This window comes from Schistocerca serialis, chromosome 2, assembly GCF_023864345.2.
Source record: "Schistocerca serialis cubense isolate TAMUIC-IGC-003099 chromosome 2, iqSchSeri2.2, whole genome shotgun sequence".
In the NCBI taxonomy this organism is placed as follows: Eukaryota; Metazoa; Arthropoda; class Insecta; order Orthoptera; family Acrididae; genus Schistocerca; species Schistocerca serialis.
Window position 1 is genome coordinate 319,008,139 of NC_064639.1, and position 21,300 is coordinate 319,029,438.

At 42.1% G+C, this 21,300-nt stretch overlaps 1 protein-coding gene across 1 annotated transcript in view; it reads right to left on the bottom strand.

Annotated features, from left to right (window-relative positions):
• LOC126455950 (juvenile hormone esterase-like) overlaps positions 1-19,838 on the bottom strand; it is a 119,981-nt gene extending 100,143 nt beyond the window's left edge. Inside the window, exons 1-2 of the mRNA XM_050091707.1 lie at positions 19,449-19,838; positions 14,488-14,667 (exon numbers count right to left, since the gene is read on the bottom strand). Coding sequence (XP_049947664.1) covers positions 14,488-14,667; positions 19,449-19,838 — 570 coding nt within the window. The remainder of the gene's footprint in view (positions 1-14,487; positions 14,668-19,448) is intronic.
• Between the last annotated feature and the right edge of the window lie 1,462 nt (positions 19,839-21,300).

The window sequence follows — 21,300 nt, forward strand, 5'->3', positions numbered from 1 at the left end:
GCCATACCAGTCACATATGGCTCGCGAGAACAACGATTACTGGTATTTTATGTAGTCCTTCCACTTCACATCGCTCCATACGCAAACTCTTAGGTATTTTATGGAAGCAAGTACTTCCAGTGATTGTTCTTAAATTTTGAAATCATACAATAAAGGGTCTGTCTGTCGGGTGATGCTGAGGGTATTAGATTAGGAAATGAGACATTTAAAGTAGCAAAGGAGTTTTGCTATTTGGGGAGCAAAATAACTGATGATGGTCGAAGTAGAGAGGATATAAAATGTAGACTGGCAATGGGAAGAAAAGCGTTTCTGAAGAAGAGAAATTTGTTAACATCGAGCATAGATTTAAGTGTCAGGAAGTCGTTTCTGAAAGTATTTGTATGGAGTGTAGCCATGTATGGAAGTGAAACATGGACGATAAATAGTTTAGACAAGAAGAGAATAGAATCTTTCGAAATGTGGTGCTACAGAAGAATGCTGAAGATTAGATGAGTAGATCACATAACTAATGAGCAGGTGTTAAATAGAATTGGGGAGAAGAGAAGTTTGTGGCACAACTTGACTAGAAGAAGGTTCAAATGGCTCTGAGCACTATGGGACTTAACATCTGAGGTCATCAGTCCTCTAGAACTTAGAACTACTTAAACCTAACTAACCTAAGGACATCATACACATCCATGCCCGAGGCAGGATTCGAACCTGCGACCGTAGCGGTCACACGGTTCCAGACTGAAGCGCCTATAACCGCACTGCCACACCGGCCGGCGACTAGAAGAAGGGATCGGTTGGTAGGACTTGTTCTGAGGCATCAAGGGATCACCAATTTAGTATTGGAGAGCAGTGCGGAGGGTAAAAATCGTAGAGGGAGACCAAGAGATGAATACACCAAGCAGATTCAGAAGGATGTAGGTTGCAGTAGGTACTGGGAGATGAAGAAGCTTGCACAGGATAGAGTAGCATGAAGAGCTGCATCAAACCAGTCTCAGGACTGAAGACCACAACAACAACCACTGTATATATTTTCGCAGTATATTATATTTGTTTATGTTGACGGTTTATTGCCACTCCCTACACCAAGTGTCGATCCTCTGCATTTTGCTACAGTTTCCTAGCATCACGACCTCTCTGTATACAACGGTATCATTCCAGAAAAACCTCATGGACCTTCCGACATTACATTTACTATGAAAACTAAAGGTGCTATAATACTCCCCTGAGGAACAACCGATGTTATTTTTATGTCGGAAGACTTCTCTCCGTTCAGCATGACGTGTTATTGTACATTTGCTAAAAACTCTTCAATCCAGTCACGCAGTTGACCTGATATTCCGTAAACTCGTATTTTGTTCCATTTAGAGCGGAAACGTTGGGTGGGTACGTCGAGAGCAGCACGTGCCCGACTGTATGACGTCGGCCTTGGGGCCTATGCGACGTGCGGACAGGAGCTGAAGAGGCCAGCCCCATATCGGGTGGAGGGATCGTCAGGTCCTAAAGCACGGCCACAGGAAGATTGGTGAACCAGGTGCCACTTGGGACAGCCCCCATTCAATCAGAAAGAACTAAAGTTTGTGAGCACATTTCAGAACATTGTCTGTTGCCGTACATTTGGGCCACGGAGCCGACTTTAGCATATAGTCCAGTCTGTTATAACCGTAGTTCAATGCAAGCGTACAGATGTGCATGCATTGTGTTGTACAGATGCCGGATGCCAGTTTATGGAATGGAGTCCCATGCCTGTTGCACGTGGTCGGGGAATATCGGAACAATTACTGCTGGATATGGATGGCGCTGGAGTTGTCGTCCAATGATGTCCCGTATGAGCTGGATGGGATACAGATCTGGTGATCGAGCAGGTCAAAGCAACATGTTAAAACTCTGTAGAGCATGTAGGGTAACTACAGCGACATGTGGGCGAGCGTTATGTAGTTGGAAAACACCACCAGGAATGCTGTTCAACATTGGCAGCACAACAGGTCGAATCACCAGACTGACGTACAAATTTGCAGCCAGGGTGCGTGGGAAACCCCTAGACTGCTCCTGCCATCATACGAAATCGCACACGAAACCATAATTCCAGGTGTAGGTTCAGTGCGTCTAGCACGCAGACAGATTGGTTGTAGGCCCGCAACTGACCTCCTTCTAACCAACACAGAACCATCACTGGCACCGAGGCAGAACCAGCTTTCATCAGAAAACACAACAGACTTCCTTCCTGCCCTCCAATCAGCTCTCCCTTTACACCACTAAAGTCGCAAACGGCGGTGGTTTGGGGTCAGTGGAATGCAGGCTACGGGGCCTCAGGCTCGGAACTGTCCTTGAAGTAACCAATTTGTAACAGTCCGTTATGTCAATGTGGTGCCAACTGGTGCCCAAACTGCTGGTGCAGGTGCAATACGATGCGTCACAGCTACACGCCGAACACGATGGTCTTTCACTTCGTGGCCACCTGGTCTTCCTTCGATTGTACATTCTCGTGAACATCTACTACCAGTGATCATGTACAGTGGCTACATTCCTGCCAAGTATACTTGAAATATGGCAGAAGGAACATCCAACTTCACGTATTCCTATTACACGACGTCTATCAAACTCAGTGAGGTATTGATAATGGCGTCTTTGTCAACTCAAAGGCATTCTTGACTAAGATCAACACATCCAGTCTCACAGGCAACTAACGCTCACGACCGTTAAAGAGTGTATTTAAAGCAAACATGAATTGCATTCTCATAGTGGTGCTACTAGCGCCATTCTTATGGGACTGGCGCGAAATCTGTATAAACTGAAACCTCCCCTTAGAAAAATTTATGAATTATTGTCCTGATAAACCCCTTACGTTATTTGATTTTCAAACAGCTGAGCAAAACTGAACGTACTCAGACATTTCTCTCTTTACTTATTCTGATCATCACTAAACTGACACACAATATTTTTAGCGCAGCGCAATTTGACTTTCAATAATCCCTACAAAAGAATGGCCCTGACTAAAAATAACCTATACCTTTCATGAATCACTTACCTCACAAAAATCTTCGTTACTCGAACTACTGCAATACAGCGAGCGCCAATACTGCCAGCTAAATAAAAGATTCTAACTACTGAAGTCACTAACTACTGATAGGCATAGTTAGCAAATGAGAGATTTTTATAGAGAACAAACAATGTATTTGCCGGCCGAAGTGGCCGCGCGGTTCTGGTGCTGCAGTCTGGAACCGCGAGACCGCTACGGTCGCAGGTTCGAATCCTGCCTCGGGCATGGATGTATGTGATGTCCTTAGGTTACTTAGGTTTAATTAGTTCTAAGTTCTAGGGGACTAATGACCTCAGCAGTTGAGTCCCATAGTGCTCAGAGCCATTTGAGCCAAACAATGTATTTACCTTAATAGTGTTCAAAAGTCATAATATATATATCAGTTCATGACATCCAGTCTTACAAATTTACTGTCTCTGATGGACACACGTCCAGATCATCCGCTCTCAAAACTCTGCCATCTTTCTCCCCACATTCACCACTGCTGGCGGCTCACCTCCAACTGCGCAACGCTACGCGCTGTTCACATCCAACAGCCCAACACTACAATAGTAAATATTCTAACAATGCAAACCAGCCACGGACTGCACACAGCACAGTCAGTGATTTTCATACAGAGCGCTACGTGGCGTTACCAACACAAAAACCTAAACAGCCTACTTACAAAACGTCATCTTTCAGATGTAGAAACACGCCTACCGACTTTCATTTATGTCGAACAACTCCTTATAATGGTCAGTCGGCCGCTGTTTATAACCGCTCTTTTAAATGAGAACAATATTATCAGGCTTGTTCTCATATAGGGGAGAGCTGATCGATAATATCGGAACTAATTAACGGCACTGAAGAAGATTTAATTAAAATTATGGATATATAATCTCTAATCAGAATAACGCCAGCACAAAAGTAGCGCCTCATGAAAAACAGAGAGGGTTCAACGCGGGTACTTTTGTTTCTAAATTCTACCTTATAAACCATGAGAGGGTATAGTTAGTTCTCTTGTCTTGTTTTCTACGTTATGAATAAGCCTACGCAGCTGCGGCGTGCGATATAACTGCCGTTTCCGTGTGATATGCTACGGAAGGGATCAGAGCACTTTTGTTAAACTGCAAGAAAAGTCACTGTAGTTAATTTATACGGGACAGACTTTTGCCGTAAGGTCGCGGACTAAGAATATTTGAGAAATTTTGTGCGCGAGAGGAAGTAGCGCTCAGTATTAAACTCTAGTGCATGCTGAATAATCGATAAGAGGACTATACGAAGGGACGTTAAATCGAATATAAGAACGGAATTGGACACATAGCTTTGTGAAGGTAAAAGCGTACGAAGTTTGAATGACTGTATCGAAGTATAGTAATGGACCATAGACCTTGTGATAATCACTTCGAATAACAGTGCTATAAAATTCACAGACATTTTAGTTGCAACAAATTGCTGAGAGAAATTGTAGGATCAACCCTCATTTTCTCTATATACAAAACGCAATCATTCATGATCATTTAATTATTATTAAATGTTGTTAATAAAAAGCTAAAGTGATTTCTACAATAGCGTGTGTATCAGTCAACGATAATCATAGGCAAGCGGCAAACTGTGTCTCTGGATTACGGAAGGTTCGATTATGAAATATTACGAAGTGTAAATTGTGACTTAAAAGCGATTTAACATTTCATTTCCAATCAGATAGAAATAATACAAAATCAGGAATAGTGCGGATAAGTGGTAACGTCGGAAAAAGGAAGTTGAAAAAACAACTAACATCCAAAGACTTTATTAACTATTTTGTCTTCGTTAACGCAGCAACAAATGAAGGGTGATCGACTGTGCAAAAAGTCAACTTTAATTCTTATTATGAAAACCCGGAATTCAGTCGCCGTTACAGTGACGATGTATGTGGCTGCTCCATCTGATATAACGAAAAGTCGGGCATATACAGTAGATAACATCATCAATATCTTACGTCAGAGAAGTACACGACAGCAGATCGACGGAGGGCGGCTACAAGTTCCCAGTCATGAAGAACTTTTTAAAGGGCATCTAAAGGGCATCATATTCTCCATCGACTGTAGAAATTATTTATTTCACATTGTAATTTCAACCTTTGGCTCATTCTAAAATAGTACTGTCAGACTTTAAAGGCCTATTTTTGAAGATGACATGTATACGTGTCTGAGAATTTTAAAGTCTGACATGTGCTGAAGCAAAACCTTTTACAGTGCCACTTGAAAATGGCCCAAAGGCCGAAACTGCAATTGTGGAACAAATAATTTCTACGGTCAACGGTGAATGTTGTGTCTTTTAAGAAACAGAAACTGTTGTTGAAGCATATCGCCGGGATCAACCTGCAACAAGCCGAATGATAGCCAAGTGCGACAGATTCTGGTACAAAGTCAGTGACAAGACTGATATCAGACTGTGAATCAGGATGGACAGTAATTGGGATAGCAAAAACATCCGTTGTCCATATTTGCCCCGCACACATTGACTGACGAGAAGGAGTCAACACACAAAACAAATAGATGGAGATTTCTCTGAGGCATGTGAGCGAGGTTCATCCTGTCTTCATTCAAACGACAGGTGATAAGGCTAGGTGATACATGATCGGTGCTGACTTGGGCCATACTGCAGACGAATCTATATCCAGCTTCGATTCATATCCACAGACGTCTGACATCGATGTTTCTAGTTATCCCCATATGATACTCACTGACAGTTTACAGCAGCTCTGTAAATGAAGCGAAATTAATGTTCTCGCTGACTGAAATTACATAGAAGTCTAGTAAAGGAAACAGTTTTTGTAGCTTCTGATTTTCTATATAGGTGCCACATCTTTCGAGGTACTTTCGGTTTTTTTTATTTTTTACTATTTTTTTTAATACTCGCTGGTGTGCGACGGAAATCAGAGATCAACACTGGAAGCTCCCTCTTTTTGAGTCTTCAAAGAAACCCTGTGCTTCCAGTTACGGTAGGCATGTTAACTGAAATCGAGAGTGAGAAGCTATTTAATCGAAGGTAGTGGAAATTAGTAAAACACTGGTCGCTAGCTACTTGTGCTTACTGCAGGACATTTCCGGTAGGATCTGCTGAAACTGCAGAATCATTTGTGACTAGCCTCCGTTTTTTACGTCATGCAGTCTCTTGCACGTCTCTTGTGAGAGCAGCCATACGGCGTACTCGACACAAACAAAGATGAGGGATGTCGTGGCTGAGAGCGACTACACAGAGGCACAGCTGAGTCACTGCTCACAGTGGGCTACTGGCGGTTTCCTCACAGAAAACCGAGCCCTGGCTTGGCTTCAGGGATCCTACAGTTGGAATGTTTACCGTGGCAGATGTTTTCCAGAAAGGTGAACAAGCTTTTCGAGACGTTAGCAGCATACTTAAGGCGATGTTTGTCCTGTGTATTTGTCTTGCTTTACACATCTGAGTATCCTGCTTCGTGCCCGATGTCGCTAGTGGGTCGTTATGCAGTGTAGAGTGGAACTCCAACCGAAGCAGTCTGTTCGAATTCTGGAAGTGGGAGGGGGTTGGTGGCCGGGCAAATGAAACAAAAGCACTATTAGATTTCGGCCAATTAGGTAAGACTGGTTGTTAGCGTACTGATTTTGCCAAGTCGATTGTTCAGGAAACTGTAGGATTATCTTCCATTTCTCTCTTTACTTCCTTGTGGTTCGAGGCAAGACGTCGTGCATGGTGACTCTGATATCTGATAACTTACAGAGACAAGGGAGCTGTAGAGTTTATCCCAGACCTATTGGATCCGAACTGTATAGGTAGTAGAGGATCATAAATGGCATACTATGAGATAAAGAACAGCAGGCTTTGCAGTAGAGCAGCCACAGTCTGGATATGTCATTTTGAAGATAAGGCCGCTTCAACGGTAAGTTCTTTATTTATAATCAATACGGTTTCGCACCTTTTTAGCTGCATCATCAGGTGCAATAAAATCAAGTCATGTTCCGATCGAGAAAAGAGAATGGGATGAGCCAGTGTTCATAACAAGTAAAATTTCGCTAATGAACGGACGTCAAACGTAAAACACCATTAAATGACATAGAACGCTCCCGATATACCACAAGTAACAGTATCTGGTGAAGTAACGCGCCAATCTTTTGGTATATGGGGACCCGTTAGCTCATCATTTAATGTTACTCATGGTGCCACAGGAGCGTATCACGGGAGCCATTCTATGTTATTTTATGCTACTTTATATTTGATGTCCACTGCTTAGCGAAAACTTGCGATCATGAAGGTTCGACCATCCCATTCTCTTTTCTCGATCGGAACATGATTCGACTTTATTGCGCCCGATGATGCAGCTAAAATGCTGCGAAACGGGTCGTGCTTATAAACAGAGGACTTACAGCTGTAGTGGTCTTAATTTCAAAATGAGGTAACGAACAACTACACAATGAGAAGTTATGGCTCTGAGCACTATGGGACTTATCATCTGCGGTCATCAGTACCCTAGAACTTAGAACTACTTAAACCTAACTAACCTAAGGACATCACACACATCCATGCCCGAGGCAGGATTCGAACCTGCGACCCTAGCAGCCGCGCGGTTCCGGACTGCGCGCCTAGAACCGCTAGACCACCGCGGCCGGCAATGAGAAGTTATATTCATAAGAGTTGCTCATGTGATAACCACCGACTTCAACGCATGCATTCCATTGGAAAATAAATTTTTAAGTCTCTCAAAATCCATGTTGTCTGCTGTACAGAAAGACAGACGGCTAGGACCCCACCATCGAGTTCCTAATAAATTTCCAAAACATTTAAATACAGGCTCGTCACATGCAGACGCATTACTCTTGATAATAAGGGGATAAATGTAGAGGCAATAAAATTAAAGAAAAATGTAGGTAACGTGAGACCTGTAAAATTATTCACGGAATATTTACGTAAAAATAGGCTAGTTTATATCTGAAAAATCACTGGACTAAACACAAAATATGTAAAGAACTATGGGTCCTTCAGTCTTTTGTCAGAGGTAGATAAAATTTTATAATCAAAATTTCCGTAAAGCATAGAAACGTTGGGATCAAAGAAATCTCTTATTTAAGTCTGTCGTCTGTCGCGACAGCTGACAAGATTTGACAGATCTGGATTTCCTGTTTACAGCGGACAGACGACTTAATGAATTGGGTGGTCAGAGCACGCTCCCAGGATCAATTAAAAGTTCAGTGTCACTGTAGTCTATCTCATATTACTTCCGAACATCACAACCGGGAAGCCCGCGTAGATGGTGCGTGGGAACAACATTGCTGAGAGAACGGGTCTAGTGAAGGGAACGCTCTGTGTCATGGACCCTGGAACGTTAACAGACATGGAGACACTGAATCAATAATCAGTTCGCTAATATAATGACCGTGGTATTATGCATCTATCGAATTATACTAATAGCTAAACATTAGCGAGAACGGTCAGCGCTGGAGGAGGAGTGTCCGGACTGATTGATTAGTTAAATGAATGTTCGCAACAACAATCTCAGTTCGACACGAAATTTCAGTTGTCACATTGTAAGTTACTTCTGCTGGCTTTGGAAGTCGTAGAAGCATAATGCATCAAATCCAAATTATAACCGGCCGGAGTGGCCGAGCAGTTCTAGGCTCTACAGTCTGGAACCGCGCGACCGCTACGGTCGCAGGTTCGAATCCTGCCTCGGGAATGGATGTGTGTGATGTCCTTAGGTTAGTTAGGTTTAAGTAGTTCTATGTTCTATGGGACTGATGACCTCAGAAGTTAAGTTCCATAGTCCTCAGAGCCAAATTATAAATGGTGCTATAGACAATGTCAAAATTATCTCGTTTCAACTCTGACCCTCGGCAAAATGCGCACTGAGAGACTATAATAAAATAAGAAATGAGGGTAGAGCATATTGTTTACTTTTGTTAGAATTACTTTCTCTGCCTTTTCTCTTATAAAGAAATGCTTTTTACATTCTTTTGTGATTTGTTACGGATTCATTTTTCACGTGGTGACGAATAAACCTGTATTGTTGCAATGTGAACTTGGATCTAACAAAACTAGAGTGAGGGCATCAAATATATTCTTGAAATAATGTAGGCAAGACCAAAAAGTTATCTTAATTCACTTTCCTATTTGCTTCTGCACAGCTATGTCGTATGTGTTACTCTGCTTAGAAAGTTGTAGGACTTCTTGCCAGTATGGACCCCAACCCGAGAGCGGAATTCAATTTTTTTTACATCTTTCACATGTCTCCTTCTGGCTCTTTGATGATAAATGAAAGTAATGTAGCAACAGAGATAGATATAGTCAGGCAAAGCGCCTAATCGACAGCAAAACATGAAAAACTACAAACATCTCGCGAGTTTGCAGCCGAATCATAGAGTCATCTTGATACTATATTTCAGCTGAGGTAGGTGTAATGTGAAAAACTCCAGTTTCCCTATGTCAGATGAGGACATTTTAGAAACGAAAATAGTTCGTCCCTTTTTCTAAAAATTCCTTCTACTTCCTAGTATAATTATTTTAAAATACTGTAATGAAACGATAAGTGTATATGATACGAATGTAGAACACTTCAATGAACAATTACTGAACTAAAAGGTAAAAGCATGCGAACAAGTTGAAAATTAACTACAATAAGTACAAACTCGTGCATTACGTGTATTTTCTGAATGCTAAATGAAAGTATTACAACGATGTTATCGCAGTCGACAAAATTTTGCTATAAATAAACCAAGGAGCAGGTGGACAATGAAAGAAGTGAAGCCAAAAATACAAGTACGTTGAAATTCATACATGTAATTCAAACCCCTATTAACTAGTAAATTTTATGAACTGTTGTGTACTGATAGTTTTAATCATGATAAGAAAGTGTTGAATTTCATTTAGCAAACCATAGGAGCTACAGCCCAACATAATTTAAGGTATCGGTGGAATTTTACAACTTAAAATAGATAAAATACAGAGTTTTAAAAACTATAAACAAGTATTCTACTGGTAAGGAGAAAGGACAGAATGATAAATAAATGTATGAGAGTAGGACAGAAAGTGGCTGCTTGGAAGTAGAATAATGAGAATGGAGACAGGCTGGCTGACAGAGGACCGAATAAGAAAACCGTTTGCTACCTTCGTGATAAGAGAGAATCTAGAGGATTAACTTACGGAGGAGGATTAGACGACGTCGAGACCAGTGAATGATAAACGGGTAATGAGTAAATTAATTGCCGTTAATTGTGAACAGAGTCATTTCTTTAGTCATCATTTTATTGCCTACACGTCATTCGGATGGGTGGGAGGGAATGGGGGAAGGACAAGGTGGCACAGATGATATTGATGGTCTTCAGCTTTACCTAACTTAAGATACGAGTGGAGTCTAACAACATAAAATAGATAAAATACAATTTTAAAAACTATTGCAATTATTTCTATTAGTGACAGTTCCATATAAAGTGCAGATGACTGGTGCTGTGATGTGGACGACGATGCCCCGTCTGTCTTGTAGATGACAGATGTTGTTATACTAGCTTAGCGCCCTTTGCCTCACTCGCGTTGACTGTATGGCCTGCAGAGATATTTTTTGGTTTTACATTAGCGAATTTTATGTTGTTCACAAATTGCAATAACTTCTAACCTTTTTACACTAATAAATACCGTATGAGTACGGTCTTTTCCGAATGTAATTCTGACCGAAAAACAATTCTGGTCGCTGGAGTCCTAAGTGTTTGTTACTCATACCCTCTGCATTCCTGTGGAGATGTTTCCATAGCAACTTTCATCCCGTAACAAATATTTCTTTATATCAAACCGAGAAGTAAAATACAATTTTTTATAAATTTAGCTTTAAATTTTTTTTAATTTAACGAAATATTTTCTTAAAAATTTTCATCCCCTGTTGCACTGCCTTAGGGGTTTAAATTCCAAGCCGGCCTTTGTGGCCGAGCGGTTCTAGGCGCTTCAGTTGGAACCGCACTGCTACTACGGTCGCAGGTTCAAATCATGCCTCGGGCGTGGATGTGTGTGATGTCCTTAGGTTAGTTAGGTTTAAGTAGTTCTAAGTCTAGGAGACTGATGACCTCATATGTTAAGTCCCATAGAACTCAGAGCCATTTGAACCATTTGAAACACGGTTTTTTTTAGTTTCTGAAGGAGCGGTCAAACATCAATTGTCATAGATGTAACCAAAAAATACTTCAGTTGTTCTTTAATAATTATTTGTTTTCAAAAAAACTTTCACCCACTATTTTACCTGCTTAATGGTTGAATTTACGAAAATGCTGCAACACATATATTTCACTTTCTGACTAAGGAAAAAAATATCGGTTTTTGTAGTTCTGGCTTACCTTCGTAGCGATATACGTTCAAAAATCCTCTCATCCCCTATTTCATCCCCTTAGGAGTGGAATTTCGGACAACCCGTCTTAAATGATTCCTAGAGTATAATATCCACATCCTCTCCAAACTGCAAGTTTATGTTCTTAGCGGTTTGGTCTGGGCAGTGGTCAGTCAGTGAACCAGTCTGACGCTGTTTCACCCCCGTAGGGGTTGAACGTCCAAAACAGTGAAACACGTGATTTTTCGTCTCCAACCGAGGAGCTTAACACCAATTTTTAAAGAGTTAGCTTTAAAAACGCTCTCACAATGAAATATTTTCATGAAACGTTTCGCTCCTATTTCAACTCCTCAGGGGTTGAATTTCCAAAAACAGTCATACGCCAGATACAAATTTTCATAGATTTAGCTTCAAAAACGCTTTCATAATAAAATATTTTTCTAAAAAAAAAGCTCATCCGGTATTTCATCGCCTTAGGGTTCAATTTCCAAAAACAGTGAAACTAATACTTTTTTCTTTTTTTTTTTTGCAACCAAGAAATCAAATACCAAAGTTGATGGATGCAGCTTTAAAAATACATTAGTAGTTGTTTAATAATGATATATTTTCAATAAAAGCTTTCACCCATTATTTCACCCCCGTAGGGTTAAATTTCCAAAAATGCTGAAACACGTATTTCTTTTCTGAGCGAGGAAAAAAATACCAATTTTCGCACGTCTAGCTTCAAAATTGGCTTAACACGAAATTTTAAAAAAAAATCTTCATCCCCTATTTAACCCCCTTATGGGTCTTTCTATCGTTAGCAGTTTGGGCTGGGCGATTATGAGTCAGTCAGTCATAACATTTCCTTTTAATATATCTAGACTGTTGCGTATGATGATCAGCTCCCAATAAGTGTTCTAGATTTAGTAAGCGGGGCCGAGGGAATGAAAAACAAAATACGTGGAACGCTATGGTTTTTCTAGAGGAAGGGTTGGTGCGTCATGGGATGTGTGTGAGCTGGAGATGGGACCTCGCATAGGGAGTATCTGGAGAGGGATTTCGGTAGGGGAAATCTGGGTGTGGTATTGAAGCCTTGTAAGTAACGAGCAGGCAGGAAAGATGGAATTGATGGGTATCGACAGGGCGTTCGGGGTCTGTAAGTGGGACACTGTTTTCAATTTCCTTGGGTAAGATGTGGAGTCTATAACTAAGCAGAAACACCTGATACAGTGCGAGCCGTCATAACAACAGTATTCACGGTAAACGAATTAGGAGAGCTTTATATCCGCACGGAAAGGTGTAGGAGGTCCATGACTAAGGAATTTATTGCTACCGCACTCGAGCAGATGTAATTTCGATGGATTGCTCACGCGCTGCCTGCGATATGTAAGCTACAAGATAGTCTCAGACCAGAGAGCAGTGTTGTCAGCAGTAGGAACTGTGTGGCAGTAGGAGTAAGTAGTAGCTAGCTGTCTGGTGTATCGAGTTGGCTGGGCCGGTCGTCGGGAGCGATGGTGGTGCATGAGCGATGTGGTATAAGGTAAAAGCAGCCTCGCGCATATGTACTATTATTATATCAAGTCCCATGTAAATGTTTTTGAAAAAAATCTCTTAATAATAATCTTTCTTATAAAAATTAACGTTTGACTATCATTCATCTCAATTTAAAGAATCTACTAATTTCTCCAATCCATGGTCATCCCAATTATTGTAAAGAAAAATCAGTTGTTTCTTTTTATACATGACAAATCTATCGGCCAGCATTGCACTGGGCTGTGCCAGAAAAGTTTTTTACAGGAGCAGATATATACGCGTTATCCGGCGACTTAATTGAGGTAAGAATTTTCAATTTATTCTGTATGATCATTCAGGGCCATGACGCAGCACTGCTGACGTCCAAATTTACCAGTTTAGATTCACCGTCAGTCAGTTATTGAAAGGTTATATACGACTTGGTTATATATTTGACTTGGACAGGATTTGTGATTAGTGTAAAGAATGGCAGCTAACTCTAAATATAGATAATGTAAATTAATGCAGATGAATAGGAAAAAGAATCCCGTTATGTTTGAATACTCCATTAGTAGTGTAGCGCTTGACACAGTCACATCGATTAAATATTTGGGCGTAACATTGCAGAGCGATATGAAGTGGGACAAGCATGTAATGGCAGTTGTGTGGAAGGCGGATAGTGGTCTTCGGTTCATTGGTAGAATTTTGGGAAGATGTGGTTCGTCTGTAAAGGAGACCGCTTATAAAACACTAATACGACATATTCTTCAGTACTGCTCGAGCGTTTGGGATCCCTATCAGGCCGAATTGAGGGAGGACATAGAAGCAATTCAGTGGCGGGCTGCTAGATTTGTTACTGGTAGGTTTGATCATCACGCGAGTGTTACGGAAATGCTTCAGGAACTCGGGTGGGAGTCTCTGGATGAAAGGAGGCGTTATTTTCGTGAATCGCTACTGAGGAAATTTAGAGAACCAGCATTTGAGGCTGACTGCAGTGCAATTTTACTGCCGCCAACTTACATTTCGCGGAAATACCAAATGGTTCAAATGGCTCTGAGCACTATGGGACTCAACTGCTGAGGTGATTAGTCCCCTAGAACTTAGAACTAGTTAAACCTAACTAACCTAAGGACATCACAAACATCCATGCCCGAGGCAGGATTCGAACCTGCGACCGTAGCGGTCTTGCGGTTCCAGACTGCAGCGCCTTTAACCGCACGGCCACTTCGGCCGGCACGCGGAAATACCACACAGATAAGATATGAGAGATTAGGGCTCGTACAGAGGCATATAGGCAGTCATTTTTCCCTCGTTCTGTTTGGGAGTGGAACAGGGAGAGAAGATGCTAGTTGTGGTACGAGGTAACCTCCACCACGCACCGCATGGTGGATTCCGGAGTATGTATGTAGATGTAGTAGATGTAGATGAGCCACAATTTTATTGAAAGGCTAGTCACGTTATTATCGCGAGGTTACGGAATGTTATACATATTTTTAACTGTTGCTAGGTTACGCTGAATGTGAATTATTTATAATTATTTTTCAACACTTAGTAGGATACAAAGGTGCACTGAAAATAGCGGCTATGATCCTAAACTCTGGTGTCACTAGCATAACGTGACATTAACACGCCGCGGCAGTAACCTTAACTTTTTACAGCTCACCTTGAAACGCTCCGGGGGCTCGGCGTAGGGCACGCCGCGGTAGGCGTGGTACGCCCTGCCCTCGTACTTGAGCCGCGTGCCGCGCAGCGAGCCCAGCGGCAGCTGCACGGTCGGGTTGTCGACTGCAGAGGAGACAGCCAGCAGCGCCACCAGTGTGACGAACCGCAGCATCGCCACCACCTACGCAAAATACGGCGACCGCACTCAGTTCGCTGCACTTTTCCGTTAAGTGAATCATCATCACCACTTAAGACTGATTATGCCTTTCAGCGTTCAGTCTGGAGCATAGTCCCCCTTATAGAATTCCTCCATGATCCCCTATTCAGTGCTAACATTGGTGCCTCTTCTGATATTGAACCTATCACTTCAAAATCATTCTTAACCGAATCCAGGTACCTTCTCCTCGGTCTGCCCCGACTCCTCCTACCCTCCACTGTTGAACCCATGAGTCTCTTGGGTAACCTTGCTTCTCCCATGCGTGTAACATGACCCCACCATCTAAGCCTGTTCGCCCTGACTGCTACATCTATAGAGTTCATTCCCAGTTTTTCTTTGATTTCCTCATTGTGGACACCCTCCTGCCATTGTTCCCATCTACTAGTACCTGCAATCATCCTAGCTACTTTCATATCCGTAACCTCAACCTTATTGATAAGGTAACCTGAATCCACCCAGCTTTCGCTCCCATACAACAAAGTTGGTCGAAAGATTGAACGGTGCACAGATAACTTAGTCTTGGTACTGACTTCCTTCTTGCAGAAGAGAGTAGATCGTAGCTGAGCGCTCACTGCATTAGCTTTGCTACACCTCGCTTCCAGTTCTTTCACTATGTTGCCATCCTGTGAGAATATGCATATTCATCCTAAGTACTTGAAACCGTCCACCTGTTCTAACTTTGTTCCTCCTATTTGGCACTCAATCCGTTTATATTTCTTTCCCACTGACATTACTTTCGTTTTGGAGATGCTAATCTTCATACCATAGTCCTTACATTTCTGATCTAGCTCTGAAACATTACTTTGCAAACTTTCAACCGAATCTGCCATCACAACTAAGCCATCCGCATATGCGAGACTGCTTATTTTGTGTTCACATATCTTAATCTCACCCAGCCAGTCTATTGTTTTCAACATATGATCCATAAATAATATGAACAACAGTGGAGACAGGTTGCAGCCTTGTCTTACCCCTGAAACTACTCTGAAACATGAATTCAATTTCCCGCAACTCTAAGTGCTGCCTGACTATCTATGTAAAGGCCTTTAATTGCTTGCAAAAGTCTGCCTCCTATTCCATAATCTCGTAGAACAGACAATAACTTCCTCCTAGGAACCCGGTCATACGCCTTTTCTAGATCTATAAAGCATAAATACAATTCCCTGTTCCACTCGCAACACTTCTCTTTCCTAAGAGGCCTAAACCCACACTGATTTTCACCCAATTTGTCTTCAACTAATACTCGCACTTTCCTTTCAACAATACCTGAGAAGATTTTACCCACAACGCTCATCAAAGAGATACCTCTTTAGTTGTTACAATCTTTTCTGTTTCCATGTTTAAAGATTGGTGTGATTACTGCTTTCGTCCAGTCTGATGGAACCTGTCCCGACTCCCACGCCATCTCAATTATCCTGTGTAGCCATTTAAGACCTGACATTCCACTGTATTTGATGAGTTCCGACTTAATTTCATCCCCCTAGCCGCTTTATTGCACTGCATTCTATTGACCATTTTCTCCACTTCCTCAAATGTGATCCTATTTCCATCATCATTCCTATCCCATTGTACATCGAAATCTGATACATTACTGATTGTATTTTCACCTACATGAGCAACTCTTCAAAATATTCTCTCCATCTGCCCAAGGCATCAACAGGATTCACCAGCAGTTTTCCTGACCTGTCCAAAATACTTGTCATTTCCTTCTTACCTCCTTTTTGAAGATTGCTAATTACACTCCAGAATGATTTTCCAGCAGCTTGACCCAAAGTCTCCAACCTGTTTCCAAAGTCTTTCCAAGATTTCTTCTTGGATGCTGCAATTATCTGTTTGGCTTGAATATCTTGAGAAATCAAAAACTAAAAGAATCACATTCAACCGAAGCCCATAAATATTCAAAACTGTGTGCCCGACTGGAACTCGAATCGTATACCTTATCTTTCAGAGACACTGCTCTACTGTGAGGTTTAGAATGTAGAATACTGGTACTGACAGCAACCCGCCAGGTTAATCGAGAGCGCTAATGCGCTGCTTCCTGGACTCGGGGAGGCGTGCCGGCCCCGGATCGAATCCGCCCGCAGGACTGACGACAAGGGCCGGTGTGCCGGCCAGCCTGGATGTGGTTTTAGGGGGTTTTCCACATCCCTCTAGGTGAATACCGGGCTGATCTCCACGTGCCGCCTCAGTTACACGACTCGCAGACATTTGCAACACATCCGCACTTTTCCATGATTTCCACTAGACGCAGACAGATGCGGTACTCTGATTCCATCCCGGGGCGTACGGGGTGGCGGCAGGAAGGGCATCCGGCCACCCCTTCACATTAACATGCGAAATCCGAATTAACCACGCCAACCACGCGCACAATGCGGGACAAAGGCGCAAGCGATAGATAGATGGTACTGACAGAACTGAAAGTGTTGAAGCGGTTCATGACCGGTGTTTGCTTGGCTCAATCGGTAGTGCATTCGGTTCGGGAAAGAAAGTTCCGGGTTCGACTCACGGTTCGATACACTGTCGTAGTCTTTCAAGAAGATTTCGGGTTCATAAACATTTTATTTTTACCTGTTATTACTATTATGTTGTAATTTCATGTACTGACATGTTCCATGACCTTGGAGATTTGCTCCTCAGTTTGGTCCTACGGAACTTGACGTGTAAATAAATAAATACGTTTCACAACAGCGCACACCCCGCTTTAAACTAAAAGATTCATCCTCGTCCATAAAGATGTTCGTTTACCTGTTTCGTATACCTGTTTCACTGTAATCTCAGACATTACGCGAAATACACCACTTTTAGCAAAGTAAACGTTAGGAACCTAGCTGCAACTATTTTCATACTTGAATGAAGTCACCCATCGCCGCTGCTTCATTGCTTCCCACCTAATCGCTTAGAAACGGAATGTCTAGCTAATTTCGGATTAACCCACGAACAAAATTTTACAAAATGCGTAACGCTGTGATAATGATATTTATTCTGCTGCCGGTTTCGGTCTTAAGTCATCTTCAACGGCAACTGTACAACAAACAAATGTGGACACTGTGACAATGCGAAACGAAATAAGATCAATATAGAAAAAAAAGTTGAATCAATGGAAATACCCACAAAAATTATCGTAGATTTATCGCATTACATTACTATGGCCCATTGACCAAAGAACAGCCTGTGATGTATAGCAAACATGTCAAACAACTTCAAAGTCAAAGATGACAGCCGGCCGGAGTGGCGGAGCTGTTCTAGACGCTACAGTCTGGAACCGCGCGACCGCTGCGGTCGCAAGTTCGAATCCTGCCTCGGGCATGGATGTGTGTCATGTCCTTAGGTTAGTTAGGTTTAAGTAGTTTTAAGTTCTAGGGGACTGATGACCTCAGCAGTTCAGTCCCATAGTGCTCAGAGCCATTTGAACCATTTTGAACCAAAGATGACAGCCTTGACCGAATCCAAAGAAATTACCATCGAACACCTCTGTGTTAATGAGATTACAGAACTGAAATATTAACAATTCAATACTGATTAGTATTATACAAAAACTTTAAAAAATACATGTAAAGTAAAAGAGTAACATCTTTATGAATGTAGTAATACACAATATTTTACAATCCACTCAAAAAAGTAAGCATGTAAAATACAGGCTACAGATCAGTCCATGAAATGGCTATGACCAGTCTATGAAATTACAATCAGTCAAGTCATATCTGACAAAAACACAAACGAAAATAATAATAAACTTTATTTCACACAAGTTGTGCATATCAAGAAACATTAGTTAACATAGAGATCTATGACTGATTTCACACGGCTGTTACACTTTAGTACTTGGTATCGGTCACAATGTTTTTCGCAGAGTTCACATATGCATATCGAGTGCGGGTCGTGGTATATCTTCGTCCTGCAGATTACATGATGGTAGCCGTGGAGCGCCATGGAATTTATGAAGTGTCTCAGCTCCTGGTTTCTGCCTGTCCATGCTCTGTTCATCATGGCCTCTGAAGAGTAGAACTATGGCCGTAACTCCTTCTTTTTCTTCTCCCTCTCTAGCCGCAGTTTCTTCCAGTTGTCTGTGTAGGTCCTCTGCTAGAAATGTTTCTCTCGCGTGTTCGAACGCTAGTCTTGAGTTGGTGTACCTGGAAATTCCGAGGGCTGCCTTCAGGAAGCTGGCTTTCACTTTTTCCATTCGTAGTAGGTCTCCCTCCATAGCTTAGCTTTTTCCATGTTATCTCTATTCCGTATATTATGATAGAAAAGATTTTGTCTTCGAAGAGGGCCATGGCTGTATCTACGGATAGTTTACTTAGTGACTTGATGTCGTAGATGGCTTTGGTTGCGGCTGCTGCTCGTGTTGTGTGGATTCTGTATGAGTGTGCTGTTGTCTGAACCGTTACTCCCAGATATTTGAAGTTGTTCGTAGGTTGTAGAGGTTCTTGTTTGAGGTATATTTTATCCTTCGTCGGGAGGCGTCTTCCTTTCCTGAAGACTACGTGTACAGTCTTTTCTGCGTTTATCTGCAGTCCTTTGTGTTCAGCCCATGTTGCAAGAGCATTTATTCCTTTCTGTAGTTTATTTGTATCGTGTGATCCCATGACCAAGTCCTCTGCGTTTATATAGATCTTGAGGGTCGGAGCCGAAGTTCTTATTGCTAGGACCACGTCGTGTGTGGCTATGTTGAACAAAAGGGAACTACTGAGGGAGTCTCCTTATAACACTCCACTTGTCTGTGTAGTTTCTTGCGAGGTTGTTACGTTGTCTGATCTTATGATGGTGTTTTTGCTCAGGATGCTGTGTGTCAAGACCCTTAGTTCCTTGTTTTGTTCCACCACCTGTTCTAGTTTGGCACATGTTATGGTCTTGTTGAGATTGTCAAAAGCCTTTGTGGAATCGACGAATACCGTGTGGAATTTTCCTTTCGGGAGTCTTATTTTCTCCTCTAGGTCGTCTATGAGGTTTCTGACTGCGTGTAGGGTGCTTCGGCCTTTCCTGAATCCAAATTGTTCCTCTGGGATCTTGTTGTCGATTTCTTCTGTTGGTCTTATCTTTATCAGGCTCGTCAGTATTTTGAGGAGGCTGTTCTCTAGTACGATTCCCCGGTACGAGTTTGGGTCATGTGGTTCTCCTTTCCGCTGGGACAGCATTCTCCATCTATCCGGGATCCGACCTGTGTGCAGACATAAGTTCATCTTGTTTTAGGATGTTGGTGAAGCGGTCCTCCCAGACTAGCACTCTATTTTCCCCATTGTCTGTGACTGACGTGGTTTTAGAGCTACGTAGGGGTTTTCTTTTGCTTCTTCCACCATTCTTCTAGCCTCGAGTTCTGTGAAATCGTCTCGTTTTTTCTTTAGGAGGTTCTTGTATTCTTTTATCAGTCTGCTATACGTGATCAGGTCGTCCTGTTTTTGTGTGCGTTTGGCCACGTGGAGGGCTAATAAGATTCTCTTTCTCTCTGTGTAGCATTGTTGATCGAACCAACTCTTTGCCTTTCTCTCGTTGGTCGCTTTAATTATGTCTTCCAGCGCTGTTGCTGCATTAGTTTGAAGACTCCATTATTACGGTGTCTTCTTGTTGATAGACGCAAGATGCTATTCTTATCGTTGGTTTGTAGAAGCAGGATATTCCTTTAGTATGTCTTCCTCTCGGTCCTTTTTTTTGTTTTTTGTTTTTTTTTGTTTTTTGCAGGAATGTGTTTTGAGTAGAAACCGGGGATTTCTATACTGTTCATCGCTAACGTCTCTATCAGGATGAGTATGTCATGGCTTCTTAGGAGCACGCCTTCCGTCAAATCTAAGGCGCTTCTTAGTCCTTCTACGTTCTAAAGAAGTAGGTTGAACTTTGAGTTCGGCACCTCGGCTTTTGGAGCGAAAAAATCGGCATCTTCTAATTAGGGCCCCTTCAGGCCATTTCTATGGATCTGTGATTTTGTGAAGCTCGTTTAGTGGTATGCCTACTTTGTAGGCTTTTAGTGTTCCTCTGGATTTTATTTCCGCACGTTCTATTATTTCAGTCACCTTCAGTTTTCCGAGGTGTCGGATAAGTTTTTCCGGCGTGGAGTTGCAGTATAGCCGTCCTAAGAAGAGCCACGCTCTGAATACTGCTGCCTGGAGTGCGCTGTCTGTTGATTCCGCTCTCGTTGGGATTGTTGCTGCGTGCCCACCACTGTCGGGGCCATCGTCTGTTGATTCCTTCGACGGTTCCTTAGCGTGACTTCAATCCATGCTTGATTTTTTTTCGTTGCCGGTCGTTTCGTCGGAGGTTGCTTCCTTTTTGTCGGCCCTTGGTGTGGTCTCCTCGTATTTCTTGTCGTTGATTATGACTTCTTGTGTAGTTGGCGGGTTGGGAACTTTTCGCGTTGTTTCTTTTGGTTTGATTCCACTTGGTACAGCCTCAGCTTTCGCTTTTGCTGTGGCCCCGGCTAAGTGTATAATTTCGGTTCTGATTTTTTCATCTATTAAATTTCTTAGACTGTTGGTGAGATGTTCCATCATGGCTTCCATTTATTGTGTTATGAAATTTTTTCTTCTAGTTCGTCTTCTATTTCCAACTCGTTTGTTTTCGCGAGTCAAAGTAAATTAATATTAATTAAATACATTATTTAGGAAT